The 18,694-nt window shown below is 36.9% G+C and overlaps 2 protein-coding genes across 3 annotated transcripts in view; both read left to right on the forward strand.

Moving 5' to 3' along the window:
- The first annotated feature begins 311 nt into the window (after positions 1 to 311).
- Positions 312 to 12,148, forward strand: abcf2b (ATP-binding cassette, sub-family F (GCN20), member 2b). Its single transcript, XM_051114813.1, has 18 exons — positions 312 to 421; positions 1,414 to 1,569; positions 1,775 to 1,987; positions 3,242 to 3,424; positions 3,591 to 3,762; positions 4,131 to 4,226; positions 4,456 to 4,558; positions 5,158 to 5,253; positions 5,395 to 5,514; positions 6,432 to 6,521; positions 7,045 to 7,155; positions 7,270 to 7,332; positions 8,200 to 8,328; positions 8,441 to 8,644; positions 8,746 to 11,059; positions 11,357 to 11,577; positions 11,875 to 11,925; positions 12,072 to 12,148. The coding sequence occupies exons 2-15, from the start codon at positions 1,416 to 1,418 to the stop codon at positions 8,860 to 8,862; spliced, it is 1,851 nt and encodes a 616-aa protein (XP_050970770.1). The 5' UTR covers positions 312 to 421; positions 1,414 to 1,415; the 3' UTR covers positions 8,863 to 11,059; positions 11,357 to 11,577; positions 11,875 to 11,925; positions 12,072 to 12,148.
- A 5,191-nt stretch (positions 12,149 to 17,339) lies between these two features.
- The window catches only part of prkdc (protein kinase, DNA-activated, catalytic subunit), a 35,694-nt gene continuing 34,339 nt past the window's right edge, over positions 17,340 to 18,694 (forward strand). For both annotated transcript variants that reach the window (XM_051114798.1, XM_051114799.1), the window contains exons 1-4: positions 17,340 to 17,617; positions 18,088 to 18,164; positions 18,279 to 18,383; positions 18,510 to 18,584. In XM_051114798.1, the coding sequence (XP_050970755.1) occupies positions 17,455 to 17,617; positions 18,088 to 18,164; positions 18,279 to 18,383; positions 18,510 to 18,584 (420 nt within the window). In that variant the 5' untranslated portion in view covers positions 17,340 to 17,454. The remainder of the gene's footprint in view (positions 17,618 to 18,087; positions 18,165 to 18,278; positions 18,384 to 18,509; positions 18,585 to 18,694) is intronic.

The raw sequence follows: 18,694 nt of genomic DNA on the forward strand, positions 1-18,694 counted from the left end.
GACAAAATATTTATTTTGAGGTCAACCTGTCAAGCACTGTAATTCTTCCACATCCCTGCATGCACATGAACACTTTATTATTATTTTATACTTTTATTACAATATATTGTTCAAACACCATTGTCCACGAGTACTGCTGTTATTGCATGTTTATCTATTAACTAGATAAACTACCATCACTGCAATTTACTCCTAGTAAAGCCCTTATCTTTTGCCAATGCCATTAAGTACACGACCAGCAGTTTTTATTACTACGCAGTTACACCATGTATTCGTCAGCATGTGAAGCTTGGCTCATCTCACCAGCAGGCGGTGATCTGCTCGTCACCAAATACGGTCACTATGCGCTGAGTGTGCGCGAGCCGCCGCTGCCTGCTCAGGCGCGTGTCAGTGAAGTGCGCGCTTTGCTCCCCTCAGAAAGGTACGTCTATTCAGCACCTATTTTACTCAGTTTCAGTTTGTCAGTGTTTCCTTAAAACTACCTTTACGTTTACATTGTATATGAGACAAAAAAATACTGTAAGTGAGGTAATATCCGGCTTGTACAGTTTGTATATGTGAACTGAACGCAGGGCCCTGAACGCCTAATGCTGTCATTTTAATCTGTCACCGATGTCAAGTATAACCGTGATAAAAATTAAGCCATACATGACTGTAAATGTATATTTTAATACATATACAAAACTGTAAACTCTACAGCTCTAAAACAGAGATGTCAGTAAAGCGCTATAGTTAGCTAGCAAGGCCCTATGCCGGTGTTCTGTCATAAGAGATATGAGATTATGAATTTGGGTTGTTTGAATTGCGAGGGTGTTTATTTGAAGTCATTATATAATGCATAGATGACGTCGTGCATTCTACACAAGCGTTTTTAGTACTCTTTGTTCTTTCAGTAGTTAGCTTAGCTTGTCTTGGATGAATAGCGGTATGACATGTTAAAAGTTAAGCTGCAGTGACACTCACTTAACATGTACATGATTCATTTTTATACACTGCCACAGTGTATAAATATCAGCCTCTCAGACGACACTCAGAGGTCGAGGTCGAGATGTCATTAACTAAAAATTTCCTAAATTTTCCTGTTTGGAACTCTATGTGGGTAAGAAATCCAAAACAGCAGTTATGGAGATGTTTTTTAGAGCGAGAAGTATTTGACTGGTTAATGCAGTGCAGTGGAATAGAGTAATGGAAAAATCTTATAAATAGTTTTCTATGAAGAATATCCTCATGTCATTTCACAAACCATTGCTCATAAGGATCTCTGCTGTTGATTTGGGTCCAACAAAGTGAGGTCAGCTTAACGACACATTTATGTATATTGAAACAGTAATTTATGAGTTCATGAGAGTATGAAAATATTATCATGTTAGATGTGGCATCACATTTTAAACAACAGATTACTGTACTCCACAGCCATGCCGTCAGATCTTGCTAAGAAAAAGGCTGCAAAGAAGAAAGAGGCTGCCAAAGCTCGGCAGCGTGTGAAAAAGCATGAGGACGTGAACGGAGAAGGAGAGCTTCAGGATGCCCAAGCGAATGGTGCCGTAACTAATGGGGAGACAAATGGAGGTGTGTTTATTAAAACGGTGCCTGAAGTTAGGTGAAAAAAGGTGTTTAGAGGTGTTCTGTTTTAGAAAGTGTTATAGACGCCACACATTTTCAGCATTCATTCACACAAAGGCTGAGTCAGATATATTTACATAGGAACATATCTGTAGCTATAGCTATGACATATAATGTACTTTTCTGTTGCATCTTTCACTTTTCACCTTAGACGTTGCTGCTCTGACTAAGGAGCTGGATGAGTTTGAGATACGTAAGATGGAGGCACGGGCAGTGACGGGCGTCTTGGCCTCCCACCCCAACAGCACTGATGTTCATATCAGTAGTCTGTCACTCACTTTTCATGGCCAAGAGTTACTGAGTGACACAAGCCTGGAGCTCAACTCCGGCCGGCGCTACGGTCTCATTGGACTCAATGGCACAGGTATGGAAGTTAAATGACATTGGGGATAGAGATGCACAATATTGTCGGGCAAAATGAGCTGAAAAATATAAGCATATCGGATATGGCCAAAAATCTAATATCGTGCATCCCTAATTGGGGCTGATACTTCCATTGCCTCTCAAGATTCATGAAAATTAGTAGAGAGTTTAAAAGTTAATATTTGATTGGCACCATGGCTGGAAGCTCATGCTGCAATGGTACAGTAGTGCAATACCTTGTTAATTAACATAAAATCTTCTTAACAAATATAACCATATTTTCAGAAAATCTGGGACATTTTGTAAAATGCAATAAAAACTAGAATTTGTAATTTGTTAATTCTGTTTAACAATGCTTTACAATGTTTTCACTCCTCTACTTGTATTGTATTGTATTTTGTAAATGTAAACAAATTTAGATTTTAATGGATGCAACACACTCCAAAAAAGTTGGGACAGAGGTGTTATATCCCCTTTCCTTTTAATTACACTTTTTTATTGTTGCTCACCTGAGAATACTAATTACCATAGTTTTACTATGTGGAATCTTTGCCCAATAGAAGACGTCATCTGCTCAATAGTCCTTGGTCATCGTGGCCATCTTATTTTTCTCTTTATAGGGCTGGGCGATGTGGCCAAAAACATTATCACAGTATGGTTTTCCAAATTATACAATATTGATATTTATCACAATATTCATTTACCATTAATGAGGAAGGACAGGCTTTCAGCTCCACAGAACTACCTTTTAGTTTAGGGCCCCATGAAATTTATTTAATTTTCCCCTAAATTCTGTTTTCAATATTTTTTTTCTACAAATTATTATATAAATGGTGTCAAATGAATTAATAACTCTTTAATAGATCTAAAACTTTCAATTTAATAGATCTTTTAACATGTAATGAAATGAGAGCTTAATTAACCTTCAACAAAGCACTGCCTTTTTTTTGTCAAATAAGATCCTGCACAACAGTACTGTATAACTGTATAAATTAATGAAGAAATACTTTCTTAAAAATATTAACTGTGTTGCAGCCAATATATTAAAAACTTGTTTAAATTGAATAAACAAAAGACAAGTTAGGTCAGTGAAAACTTGTAGTTAAGGAGGTTAAAGAGAATTAATAAATCACAGATTGTTGTTGTTTGTTTGTTTTCCCCACATTTTACAAAACTTAAAGTGAACAAAATGGGTTTGTATAATGAGAGATTAGGGAGATCCGTGAGTGAAAATATTCTTTTACACTCTTTGTAGGCAAGTCCATGCTCCTGTCTGCCATTGGGCATCGAGAAGTTCCCATCCCAGAACACATAGACATCTACCACCTGACACGAGAGATGGCCCCTAGTGAGAAGACAGCGCTGCAGTGTGTTATGGAGGTTGATGAAGAAAGGATAAAACTAGAGAAGGAGGCTGAACGACTGGCTCATGAGGACTGTGAGTTACATACACATGCATCAGGTTTTTGCTATACTAATCTGCAAGTTGACAAACCTTGCAATCCATCTCTTATCATCTCCTATTAATGTGGGTTTGACCTAATTTATTTGACAAGTAGTATTTAACAAGTACCATTTTCCCTACTCGTTCCTCTATAATGCAGCAGAGTGTGAGAAGCTGATGGAGATTTATGAGCGTTTGGAAGAGTTGGACGCAGACAAAGCTGAAGTTCGTGCCTCACGAATCCTCTTTGGACTGGGTTTCAGTCCTACTATGCAGCGAAAAAAACTGAAAGATTTCAGTGGAGGCTGGAGGATGCGTGTGTCCCTTGCCAGGTTTGAAAATGACATTTAAACGTTTATTCTGTGACAAAACAAAATATGTATTATAAACTTGTAGAAACAGTGCTGAAAAATGTGGGAAAAGTCAAGTCTTGCTGTAGAATGCAGTTTTTTAGCTTTGTTAGAACATCTTCAAATTTTTCATAGTTCATTTATTTACAGATTATATATGTGTATCCTATATATATATATATATATATATATATATATATATATATAAATTATATTGATACTCATTTAATGGATTTGATTATCATCTTCCCTTAAAAATCATCTATGTTCTCCCAAAATCATCTCTGATCAATTTAATACAAACAGTAACACATTTTCTTTATATTTCCTTTGTCTAATTTCTCTTTTAGAGCCCTATTCATAAAACCCTTCATGCTGTTGTTAGATGAACCCACTAACCACCTGGATTTGGATGCCTGTGTGTGGCTGGAAGAAGAACTTAAGTCGTGAGCAGTGATTATTAGATTTTCTAGGACACCAGTAATCAAATGAGATGGAAATTGTCATCCCCAGAAACAAAACTGAATGTCAAAAGATTTTCATGTGAGACAAAAGCGCAGGAATTGTAGTTTAAGCTGACAAACAATACATGGGGGGATTTTTTTTATAAACAAAGTACTTTCAGTATGATGCTGTTATTATATTTAATTGTTGTTGGTGGTTTTTTTTTTTCAGTTTTAAGCGAATCCTTGTACTCATCTCCCATTCTCAAGACTTTCTCAATGGTGTCTGTACGAACATCATTCATCTCCACCAGAGGAAGCTCAAGTACTACACTGTGAGTGCTGTAGCACAATGTTCACGTGTGTTTTTTTTGTGCCTATAATAGGCAGAGAATCTGTTGAAAGCAGTGAGGGATAGTTCATGCAAAAATGGGGGAAAAATGTGTCATCATTTACTCACCCTCTTGTTGCTTCAAACCTGTATGACCTTTACATCTCTTTTTTTTTTTTTTGTCGATACAGTGGAAATAAAAATATTTTCCTTTATGTACCAAAAGTCATATAGGTTTGGAACGACATAAGGGCGATGATAAAATTATGACAGAGGTATGATGTATAATGTCACAGCTTTTTTGAAAATGTGCAGTGCATCCAACTGACAGAACTGAAACCCTGTTTAGGAGGTTGTATGCAAAAGCTTTGTTGTCCTCAAAAAATCTGTACTGTTGCTTTTAATAGGAAACCTGATCCTGAGACTCCTCTTCCTTGTGCTGTTCCTGGTTAAGCCTTAAAAGGCCTGAAATCTGATGCTTTTATTACTGTTGCTAATTATGAACTGTTACTGATCCTGAGTCTGGTTTATTAGCACACTCGACACATATATTAAAAGTAACAAAGGTATGAGAGTAATGATGTAATAAAACTTTGTTTGTAGGGTAACTACGACCAGTATGTGAAGACCAGAGAGGAGCTGGAGGAAAACCAGATGAAGCGGTACAACTGGGAGCAGGACCAGATAGCTCATATGAAGGTGAAACAGTGTAGTCTTGTGGCCTTATTGCTCTTTTTAAATTGTATTTTGTTTCATAGTTCTTGTACTCCACTGCTGCTTTTCACCATAGGTATGTCATTGCAAAAATAATGTCATAATTATTCCCTTCATCTCTTGTAGAACTATATCGCCCGTTTTGGTCACGGCTCTGCAAAGCTAGCTCGCCAGGCTCAGAGCAAAGAAAAAACACTGCAGAAAATGGTGGCCTCTGGCCTAACAGCTCGTGTGGTGAACGACAAGGTTTGTCAAACAAATACACATTAACACACACACACACACAATGTAGCTGGTCAGTGTTTTCTGCATGTCATTTTCTCTTGCCCAAGATCTGTTATCATCATAAAGCATCGGTTCAGAAATGCTAACTCACTTTGTTCAGCTGACCAATGTCATGACCAAGACAAAAGGAGTGAATAGTGAAAACCATTTAAACCAAGAAACAGATAGGTTTGGTGGTTTGGTTATATATATATATATATATATATATATATATATATATATATATATATATATATATATATATACATATATATATACATATATATGCAAGTAGTGATGACAGGCCCAAGCCACAGGTCATCAGGAAAACGGTACACAGCGGGTATATGCATTTACAGTAACACTCTGGCAGTCTGGTTACAGCAGTGAAAGGGTTACACTGTAACATCAAAAGTGTGAAACAGACACACACACACACGCATGCATGTTTGTTTTTGTGAATTGTGGGGACTTTCCATAGACTTCTATAGTTTTTATACTGACAAAACGATATTGTCTATCCCCTAACCCTAACCCTAAACCTACCCCTTACAGAAAACATATTTGCATTGTTACACTTTCAGATAAACATCATTTACTATTTTTAATCATTTTTTTACATTGTGGGGACTGCACAATATATGACAACATATAAAATTTTGGTAACACTTTACAATAAGGTTTCAGTTGTTAACATTAACTAAATATATTAGATAACATGAACAATATATAGCATATATTAAGATATTTCTTTTAATGGTTCTTTTACAATTGTAATTTCCTCAACAAGTAGTTGCTGGTTTTACTAAGCAGAGATAACCACTCTAACCACTGTCAGATGTTTATGCAAGAGTTTATGAAAGAGATGTTTATTATTTAATCATACATTTCTCTTTCAGACCTTGTCATTTTATTTTCCTCCTTGTGGGAAGATCCCCCCTCCTGTCATCATGGTGCAGAATGTCAGCTTCAGATACTCCAGTGACACAGTGAGTCCACAGCCTTTCAAACAGTCTATCACTGCAGATAGCTCATTTACACTAAATCTGGGATATTCATTTTTGTTTCAGCTTTCTTATGTTGTCATAAGCAGTCATATGTTGACATACTGTATATGTCTAAATTAGATATGCAGCTCATTTTCATGCATCAAGGGCTGCTTACACAAAGGGTGATAACTATAAAGTTTTAATAATTTTTATTTAGTCAAAACAGTTATAACAATACTATAATAATACTAGGATTTATGTAATTTTAATCATTTTCAGCTGAAAATAAGAACATTGACAGGCAGTTAGATTCCACACAACCTTAAAGAGTTCATGCATTCAAAGCGACAGACAAAACTTACATAATGTTATTTTTCGTTGCCTGTCTAGTTGTCTTGTCTGTATAGTTATCTTTATAGTTACTATTCTTTGGCGCAAACAGGTTTTTAGACTTGTATAACAAATATAGCAAATGTTTTATACAATGATTTACATACACATATATATTTATATATTGTTGCAGCAATTAATTTATAAGAATTTGGAGTTTGGTATTGACCTGGACACACGAGTTGCACTGGTGGGTCCCAATGGGGCAGGGAAGTCCACACTTCTCAAGCTGCTGATGGGAGAGGTCAGTTATGAAAAATAGGCTAATATGATTTGACATTTAAAGTCTTATAAAGTTCTTAACATCGATTCAGTTTTAAAGTCAATGACATTCATTGGCCTGTTTTTTATCTCATAGCTTCTCCCCACAGACGGAATGATAAGAAAGCACTCACATGTCAAGATTGGCAGATATCACCAGGTATGATTAGTTGTCTTGCTACTTGTGTTATTCTTTCCATTTTCATAACAGTTATGTTGTATGTATATATACACTGATCAGGCATATTATGACCACTGACAGGTAAAGTGAATAACACTGATTGACGAACACTGATCTCTTCATCACGATACCTGTTAGTGGGTGGGATATATTAGTGAACATTTTGTCCTCAAATGTTGATGTGTTAGAAGCAAGAAAAATGAGTTTGACAAGGGCTAGACTGTGATGGCTAAATGACTGGGTCAGAGCTCTCCAAAACTGTAGCTCTTGTGGGGTGTGGCTGGTCCGCAGTGATCAGTATCTATTAAAAGTGGTCCGTAGAGGGAACAGTGGTGATGGGCGACCAAGGCTCACTGATGCACACGGGGAGCAAGGATGGTCTGTGTGGTCCAATCCAACAGACGAGCTACTGTAGCTCAAATTCCTAAAGACGTTAATGCTGGTTCTGATGGAAAAGTGTCAGAATAGACAGTGCATCGCAGTTTGTTGCATATTGGGCTGCATAGCTGCAGACCAGTCAGGGTGCCCATGCTGATCCCTGTCCACTGCTGAAAGTGCCAACATCTTGGTGCCAGATACCAGCACACCTTCAGGGATCTAGTGGAGTCCATGCTTCGATGAGTCAGGGCTGCTTTGACAGCAAAAGGGGACCAACACAATATTAGGAAGGTGCTCATAATATTATGCCTGATCGGTGTATATAGAAAAAGAGATTTGTGTATGTTACAGTTCTGAGATCTCATTAAAGTTCATACTTACATTATTTACATGTTTCCTCATAATTTGTATTCATTTAAGGTATTGACAATTGTTTATAATTGCTCTTGCGTTGTGTTTATCCTGCAGCATCTGACTGAGCAGCTAGAGCTTGACCTGTCTCCTCTGGAGTACATGATGAAGTGCTTCCCAGAAATCAAAGAGAAAGAGGAGATGAGGAAGATCATTGGACGTTACGGCCTGACAGGGAAGCAGCAGGTATGTGTGTGGTAATGTGTAAAGCTGTTTACATGAGTCCTGCCAGACAACACAGCGCACATTACTTGCTTAGGTTTTTTGTATTTTAACTGTCATATCCCCCATTTTACAGGTCAGTCCCATCAGGAACTTGTCAGATGGCCAGAAGTGTCGGGTGTGTTTCGCGTGGCTTGCATGGCAGAATCCCCACATGCTGTTTCTGGATGAGCCTACTAATCACTTGGACATTGAGACAATTGATGCTCTGGCTGAAGCCATCAATGAGTTTGAGGGAGGAATGATGCTAGTTAGCCATGACTTCAGACTTATTCAGCAGGTATTTCTTCAAAGCTAGTTAATATATCAGTGGTTTTTCACATTTAACTAGATGACTTTGATCTGGATTTTGTGATGAATGACTTCTCCATGTCTTTCTAGGTGGCTCAGGAAATTTGGGTGTGTGAGAAGCAGACCATCACCAAATGGAAAGGGGACATTTTGGCTTATAAGGAGCACTTGAAATCAAAAATTGACAAACAGACTCATGATATATAAAAACCCTTGAGCTGGACAGACAAACTTTTCCATCATGGATTAATTGCCCTCCTCTGTTTCCCAGATGTGCATGACCGAAGGAGTTTTAAATTGGACAGTGAACCCCAGTTTTTCAGCTGTTGATGTGGATTGCATTCCATTGTACTTTCATCTAGGATTGTTGATGACTTCCCTGGTCTTATATCTGTTAATGCACCTCTCAGATTTCCCAGCATCAGTACGTCTGTTTTATTTAATACTGTAAAGGCAATAATGGTTTATTGAAATAAATAGATTCAATTATGTAGGTGCAGAACAGTAGAGAACATCAAGATATGCATAAAACAATTTTGTCCATACCAAAATAATGAATGTAGATACATAAAATATCATTTTAAACTGAACAGTTTGAATTGATCTGTCAATACTGCATTCATGTGAATACATGTCTTTTTGGAACAACAACGGGTGCTGCTGGAGGACTTACAGTTGTTACCCCCTAATTTACCTCTTACTGCAACATGAGCTCATATAAGGAAAAATGTGTTGTACAGCCCATTCAGTTAGTTTGTGGAAAATAATCACATTAGCGATATAACAGCAAGCAATGATGCATTAATATGGTTTCTATATCTTAAACATTTTAAAAAGTTTATCAGAGTAGCCTATGTGCAAAAATTCAAACATGCAAACATGCAAACATGTTCATGTTTCGCAATGAGGTACATTTATCAGTTCTAGAGAATAGCTACATCCCTTTTCTCATAAAATACCAAGTCATGCAGGTTTGTGTGCTTGAGAAATGTTCTAACCCACATTGTGTGTAAATGTGTATTTCTAACCAAGGACACATTTTGTAAAAATTTCTGATTTTTCTTTATTGTACATTGCCCTTGTTACATGTTACATGCAACAACCAAATTCTAATCCCAACTCTAACTTGTTGTTAATTAATAATACTCAGTGCAATTTACACTGTAACAAGGACGCTGTAAAATAAAGTGTTACAGTTTTTCTTAACTAAATCTGATATAACCCTCCTTCTATGAACATCCTCCCCGTTTAGGCAGGTAAATGTGCAGATGTGCAACTGTCTCCAATCTTGTGGTTGTACATCTGCAACTTTTGTCTCTTTATATTTCTGCAGCACTCAGTCTGTTTCCCTCTGTGTTCATATAATGTGTAAAAGGAATGTGGGGTGTTTGATTAATATGGTCAAATCCACACACACTTCAATGGCTGGCTTTGCCAAAGCATTTAGACTAAAAATATGATCTTATAAAACAAATGTATGCAACATATTTGTCCATGGCCGCATACTTTTTTTCAGTGTATCAGATTAAACTATATTAGATTAAAATCTCTAATGGCAACAAGATAAATATTGCTTGGTATTCATCTTTTAACAACGAAGGCAACCAAAAATTTGGCAGGAGTCAAAATCCTCATCTTTGTACAAGGAGCTATGTGTTGTATGATTGACTTGTGGGTAAGATCACCATCTACACAATATTATACAACAATTATTTAATTCTTTTTTAATTTTTTTTTTGGTAGGAGATCTCATCTTTGATAGGACAGTAGAGATGAGACAGGAAGTGAGTGGGAGAGAGAGGGTGGAATCAGGAAATTAAATGTATTTAATCCTACAGGGGACATCAAAGTTCTCATTATCTATATTGTAATAACCTCAACCAATTTTCATAGTCTACGTTTGTGCCTTTAAGCATACTGTTTTCCATTCTTCCTGTCTTTATTTAAATCTCGTATCCACGCTAGTCTCTGATTTTCAGAATTTTCTTTATGATTATCTACTAGTATATTACGTCCTGTATGTAAACAGTCTTGAGTGGAGAATGTTTCCAAAGTGGACACTGGGGCTGTTTGACTAAGTTATTTAGGAGGGGGAAAAAAGAAACTTCCTAGTTGTAGATATAAAAGGCCAAAAATAAATCTTAAAAATAAATAAATAAATGTTTCCAAAGTATGTCAAACTTTGTTACAAGCTTAACGTAAAATGTTGTTAAAATATTATCTTCACAGATCCATCAATCTAATAATGCCCTATTTAAACAATTTGAACCAAATATCCTTCTTTTTGATTTCTGTTTTAATTAGCCATGCGGGAATAACAACTGATCAGGATCTGGTGATGAAGCCCCAAAACAATACTGAATGAAGATAATGCGCCTGTCCTATCATAAACATTCTTCAAAATGTAATTATTAGATCAATCACAATATACAAAATGATAGTTTTTTTAATATATAATACATGATTTGATTATTAATGTAATTCAGCAGTGTTTTGTTTAATGTTCATGTGCAAGTGAGAATGTAAATCAGTTGAAATTTTCCTCTATCCAGTACCCTATTTCATGCATATACTGTATGTCTCCAACTAAACCAATATATGAAGTTGTGCTTGAGAATATATAGCGATAAAATCATTAAACAATATACTTATCTATTTCATTTGCAACATATTTTTTATCAGGTGTCTTATTTCTTATCAGGAACATGCACATTTTGTCCTGACTGCAAATGCACATGACTTTCTTACAAGGGTTCAGTATAAATATTGCTGTGTAGCTTCCTCCTCACTCTTAGCAGACAGAGATAGCTCTAGAGCTAAGGCTATAGTTCTCCTGCTGCAATGAAGCCAATTCTTTTTACTGGAGGCAGCATTTTGCTGATTTTCATCTTTATACAAGGAGCCTTGGCAGATGACCCATGGGTGAGAAGAAAACTTGCAATTTTAATATGACTATATCAGTAAATATTGCATTTATATTATTTTTTCTCTTGAGGTCCAACTAAAATGTAACTTACTTAATAGAGGTACAAATATAATCTTAAGCATTATAAAATTCCTTGTTTAAGTCACGTTAAATAACAATTAAAATATTAGCAAATCTGTTGTTTCTCTTAGCTTGCAAAAGTCAAACTAAACAAAAAAGTACTTAGTAGTAATGTTGCTTATTAAGCATGTTTATGTTTCAGAGATATCTTTTTTGCTCTCTTATCCTCGCAGATTCCTGGGCACGCAATATTGGGAATGGCTGGCAGTCATATACCTGAAGAGGTGACGTCCCTAATTTGTCCAGCTGTGTCAGATAATTTATTTCACTAGGGTTTTTTGAGTATTTCTAATAAATGTTTGGTTTAGGCTATTGTGTTCTGAGTTTTAAAGCACAATGCAGTATTTGATTTCTCTGCTTTAATTATTAGTCACCAGCGGCCATATCAGGATCCGGTGATGACATACCTACGGAGCCTCACAACCTGAAAATTGGAAGAAGAACGCAGGCAATTTAAACGTTTTAAATTCTCTCTCTCTCAACTTATTGTCATCTAAACCAGGGCTGGGCAACTTCGGGTCCTGCACTGTCCTGCAGAATTTAGTTCCAACTCTAATTAAACGCACCTCAACAAGCTAATTAATGTCTTCAGGATCACTAAAAATCTACAGGCAGGCGTGTTTGATTAGGGTTGGAGCTAAACTCTGCAGGGCAGTGGCCCTCCAGGCCTGAAGTTGGCCAGTCCTGATCTAAACAAACACATTTAAGGTAAAATAATTAATGTTGTACTTTATTTAATTTTTTTCTTGAAGAGGAGCGAAGACCATCAGATGGAGCACCAAGGTTACTAAGAGCCAAGATGGAATAGAAGAACTTGTGGACATGATTGTCATACTGCATGTCTCTATTAAAAAAAAAATGTTGTTATATTGGCCATTTTGGCCAATTTTGGAAAATGAAGTAATGAATTAAAATGTTAGATATAAACGAAAAACTTATTCAAAACCTTAAACAGTCTTTTTATCAAGTGATATTCATTGTTTTATTTCTCTTGTCTTCAAATTCAGAGAACAAAATTGAAAAATGGCATTTTTTCTGAAAATGCATAATAAAGATAACCATAACCATATTACATTAAGATAACAGTCGTACTGTAATACATTGCTTGCAGGATACATCACTTCTATTAGTCCATTCACTCCACACTCCTAAAACAGGTTTACATGTATGCAAGGACAAACAACTCTTTCTTTTTTCTCACTAGTTTCTCACTTCATGCGCCATCCTTTATCATTACTCCAACTAATGAGACAGACAGACAGTCAAGCTGCATCAATCACAAATTTTTAGACTACAGTGGGTCCACAGCTGAACAACACAGCTACAGAAGCGTGAGTTAGCCAGTTAGCAGGGTTGTTACACAACATAACATGCACAACATGCACTGTCAAACCAGCTCTTATATGAGTATTGTTTTTGTATTTACAGCAGTTGATTTAATCTTAGGTAATTTCATACTTCACCTTTACCAAATAGATTAAAAAAAAAAAAAAATCCATAGAGAGTATAGAGTGATTTTTTGCTCTGATAATATACTGTTGAACCTTTGAAATTAAGGTTGAACCACTAAATTGACATGGAATATTTTAATAATGTCCTTACAACCTTTCTGGGCCTTAAAAGTGTCAGTTGCATTGCTGTCTATGCAGGGTCAGAAAGCTCTAAGATTTTATCAAAAATATATATGTGTTCTGAAAATGAACAAATGGCTGGGTTTGGAATAACATGAGGGTAATTAATGACAGAATCTTCATTTTTGGGTGAACTATCCCTTTGAGTAGGGTTATTTTTTGCACTGTATTTCAGTATTAGCAGTACTAGCTCGGCAGGACTTCCCTAAAGCCGAGTGGAGTCATATAAAAAGCAAGGCTGTCAATGTCACTTTGCTAAGACTTAAATAGTTACTTGTTGGGCCCAAATGATGTGCACTGGTTTCCCCAAAAGCTCAAAAAAAAAAAAAAAACTGCACCATGTACAGATAACTTTATAACAGTTATTCAAGCATTAGCACAACTCTGACAATAAGAGTCCTGCTTAATCTATCATCATCCATGCTATTGCCAAAATACTGATGCCTGCCCAGGATACTTTGCTACTAAAAACTGTTTTGACAGAACTTTTCAACAGTAGTAGCAAGCCTTCTTAACAATGAAGCAGCTTCTTTGTATTCTGTAGGTCTTCTATTGTCCAACGACAGGACCTCACCAAAGCTCAGGAAGGCATCTTTCAAACCACGGCTGTCAATGTTCCTTGCAGTGCCCTTAATAATTATGTAAAAGGCCCATGAGTTTTAAGAATTAAGAGCCTTTTGGGCATTTTGTATAATTTATAAGTTAATTTGCTGCTAAGTTAAGTCTGACATCAAGTGTCACCTTTTCCATCCTTCCGGGTCCAAACGCATCAGATGACATGAGAAAACAAGAAACACTACTAATTATACACTCACAATGTTATACAATAGTTGGGGTTTGGACCAGCAAGCAGCGTTCGTTGGTGAGATCCTTGGACGCATTACATCAACACTTAACAAGCCCATAAGGAAATATCCAGAAGACTAACAACATTCAGTAAATGGTAAAACTGGTTGCACTACAAACAAGCAGGCCCGGATTGGCTAATCGGGAGGACCGGGAGAATTCCCGGTGGGCCGGGTTCATTTTTTGGCCGCGAGGGCCGGTGTCCATAGCTGCCTGCACTCACAGCAGTCGCACTTTTTATTTATTTATTTATTTTATCTATTTTTTACCATAGCCTTACTCTTTTTATTCATTATTTTACCGCAGCTCCATGAGCAGAAGGCAGCCTGCAGGTTAATGATCATTCGTCTCCCCCCGACAGCGGCACCTTGCTCAAAAGCAAAATCAGTTGTTAAGAGATACGCGAGAGATGAAAAATGGATAATTAAAAAGCGCAAAGGTGGCGCTGAAAAGGCCAAAAAAAAAAAGAAACCTCTAGAAACTGACGCGGCCAAATGTACTAAGCTGAGTACATTTTTCGTTAAAACCAACTGTTTTTTCAGTTGTGAAATTTGTAAAAAACAGGCTCAGAAGCACTTGAACCCAGAAGAACCTTGAGGCATTCATGCTCATGTGCACTGGGAAAGAAATTCTCATGTCTTTGGACAATGACACTGTGATAAACAAAGTTGCAGAGACCAGTGCACTGCTCAGGCGTTTGTTAATGTTTTAGGGTTGGCCATGTTTCCTTGAAGCCGCACTTATGCAGAGGAAAAAAAGATGAAGCCATCTTTAGAAAGTAATACTGTGGTTAAAAAAAGTCTTGCAGATAACAGTGCAATACTACTTGTTTTATTCTTTATTTGTGTTTAAGGACTGGATATCTGTGAACAATTTTGCACAGAATATATATTCAGATATTGCAGAAAAGGACATTGTGATGTTTTAAAGAATAGTGTTGGAGAGTTACCCTTTAATGTTCTCATATTCATGAAAAATATTTGAAGTTATAAAGCAGCTGTTTCCTTGAAAAAGACATGATAGTGTCATTAGAAAGTTTAATACATTTTATTGTAATCTTTATTTTATACATATAGCTTAATATATATATTTGTATTTATTTGATATTTTTTCATTTCAAGGTTTGGATATTTATGAGCACTAATTCTTACAGAAAATAGATTCTGATACTGTTAAACATTACATTGTGTTAACTGTTCAGATAAATCTTCACTGTGAAGCAGCACTTAGGCTACTGTATTTGCACTGAATTGGAAATGACGTTATTTTAATATAGTCAGTCGTGAACTAAAGTGGGCCGGTCTAAGGCTTGAAACTCCAGGGCTGAAAAGGAGTCCCACTCCGGCCCTGCAAACAAGTCTACTCATAATTAAGATAATACATTAAAATAATATTGTAAGACATTTGCAATACTAAGCAGCAAAACGAGCTGTCTGTTTTGTACACTTAAAAATAGGTTGACGCGGGTGAGACCGGAAACCAGACCCATAAAATTTACAAATGGCCATGCGCTCTTAATGGAAGAAAAAGGTGGATATCTTGCACACCAAATTGCTAGCGTGATGCCAGCGTCATACCTGCATATTAACTAAGATTAGAACCTCCATGCATATGAAGCAGGGTTGCCAGGTTTTCACAACAAATAGCTACTCAAAACTAACCTAAAACTAGCCCAATCTCGTTTAGAGGGGGGTCCTCCTTTAAAAATCGTGTTCTGGGGGATAAAACACTACTGGTAAATTCGCATTTCAGGGGCTAAATATGACATTATTGGGATCGGTTCAACCCGATCGTAACCCGCCGTAAAGCACTGACAAGCTACGCCAAAATCGCGATTCGATTTTGCGCGATTTTGGCGTAGCTTGTCAGTGCTTTACGGCTCTGTGTATTACTTGCCGCTCCAGCTGAACGCACGTGATGGAGCTTTACTACTAATCAAAGTACCGGCTTCATTGACTAAACGCGCCTCACGACATCGTTCGATTATCCTTACAGCCCTAGTGTTAAAGCAGCCAAACTGGCAACACTGAGTGCAGCATGAACAGAACAAGGACTATAGAATAACTTAAAGGGGTCGTCGGATGCAAACTTCACTTTTAAATGTTGTTTGAACATTAATGTGTGTTGGCAGTGTATGTACAAATCTACCCTATAATGACAAAAATCCATGCAGTGGTTTTTAATTGATTTGTAAAAATAATATCTCCTTTTTCAGATCGAGCTATTTTCAGATGCCTGTGGTATGGTGTCACACACACAGAGGCCGCTCCCACACAGTTGACTGACATGAGCGTCTTACCTCAGATCAGCTGTAACAGTCCGACCTCAATTGTTTCGATGCCGGAGCAGGGATGTAAGTTAGACAAGAATATCTCCGATTGAGCGACTGAGGTGTTGTGTTGCTGGATGTAATAATAAACATAGTGGTCGCCATTTACTCCAGACATCTGAGTCGCTGAAGATGCAGTGGATTACATTTGTTTGTGAAGGAAATGCGCCTCCCGATCTACATAAATGCATATATGTTCGCGCAAATCATTCCTGATCCAGTTTCACCTACAGCAGAAGTTTGTGTAAGGTTTTTTTTTCTGAATCTCTGCAATCGCCTACCGAATAATGTGCTAGTTAGCAAGTTTCCTGCTAAATGCGCTAAATGTGGCTAAAGTAAACAATCTCTCAGAGCAGCTCATCACTCCACAGAGAGAAGAGAGGGGCGGGGCGAACATTTGCATTTAAAGGAACAATCTCTCAGAATGGGTTGATTTTTGCAGAGCTCATTTTGACAAGGTAAAAATGGTGTTGTTTTACACAACCATTGAGAATTTTTAACCAAAGTATATTATAGACTTTTCATTAAGACCCTAAAGAATCATATCAACTTGGGCATCCGATGACCCCTTTAAAGATATTATAGAATGTCTTAAAGCAGGGGTGGCAAAAGTCGGTCCTGCATCAAACGCACCTGAACAAACTAATCAAGGTCTGCACGATTACTAGAAAGCTACAGGCAGGTGAGTTTTAATTAGGGTTGGAACTGAACTTTGAACACCCCTGCCTTAAAGGGACTTTGGAACAGAATCTGATGGAGAGCAAACAGCGACATCAAGCGGTCAACGTGACGTACTGTTCAGAGTGACGTGCAATTCAAGCAGGAAGTGAACTCGTTCACATGTGTTTGTGTTGTTCTGTTTTGCCGCCTTGACGCAAGCTCACTTTACCTACTTAAGCTCTTGATCAACTTTTTATCGTTTCTAATGTAGGCAACAGAGACAAATCATGTCTTCTGATACTTCCACTGTTGGAGGGATTCAGGGCTATCTCCTGAAGCTTCATTCATTCCTTGGAGACACAGAGAGCAGGAATGCTGCTATAGTCTGCCATGACATTATTGGAGACTTGGGGCAGGAATGCATGATAACTAAGAACGAGAATGAACTGGGTAAGAACTTTTTCATGCAAAAGCATTGCGTTATGTGCATACAGAATATAAAATATATTATATTCATATAAAATATATTTTTTATTCATTACTTTTATGTTTGTAGTTACGCAAAATAAGATTACACTAGCGCACGCAGCAAATTGACACTGATTCGTAATGTTATCTTGGTTGATGTATTATCTAGGATGGGCAGCTGCATGCACATAACTCGTATAAAGATGTAAACTAAAGTAAAAATCACTTTTCAGCTGAAAATCACGTCTTTCACATGTCCCGCTAAATAAATAAATAATGTGTGCATATAAAAATAGATACATAGAATTGCATGCATACATACATACCTCAGATGAGTAGTTAAAGTCCAAGTGGAGCCAGACAAAAAAAAAAAAAAAAAATTTAAATTGTCTTGTTCAGCCTGATGACAATTGATCTTGAAATATGTTCTAATGCATGTTTATTTTTTTCAGTTTTACAGACATCTTTGCTTTTTGCAAAAGAAGAGGGATTGCTTGGCTTTCTCCGAAAGTCTCTTTCTAATGAAATGGTAAGAATTGTTTACAGACTAATTCTAGTACTGATATATGGTAAATCTAACTGACATAATAAACATTTAATTATAATGTTATAAAAAGCTGTTGATCGTATGGTTTGTCTACAGCTGCGGGATACAAGAGTGGACATTCTGAATTTTTTAGGAGCGTTTCTGGAGAGAATGTCAGTCACTGTCCGAGGATGGGAGAAGAACTATGCTGTCGACCTGAAGGTACATTCAATCAGTTGTTGGCAGATTTCTTTCTGGTTTGATTTTGGTTGACTAAAATTATCACATTTGTAACATTAACTTTATTTGGTCATTTCTGAGTGTTCTTGTCGCTCTCTGTATGGACAGGACATTTGTGTTGTTGTCTACACAAAGGACAAAGCTGCAAAATGCCGAAGCCCAGCTTTAGATCTTCTAATCAAAGTAAGTTCTTTAAACGCACGGTTGCATTACTGTATGCTGTAACTTGCACTTATTGTAAATCACACAAAAACTGACTTGAGACTTAACTTGGACTTGTAGCCAATTGACAA

This window comes from Labeo rohita, chromosome 7 (assembly GCF_022985175.1).
Source record: "Labeo rohita strain BAU-BD-2019 chromosome 7, IGBB_LRoh.1.0, whole genome shotgun sequence".
NCBI classification, from domain to species: Eukaryota; Metazoa; Chordata; class Actinopteri; order Cypriniformes; family Cyprinidae; genus Labeo; species Labeo rohita.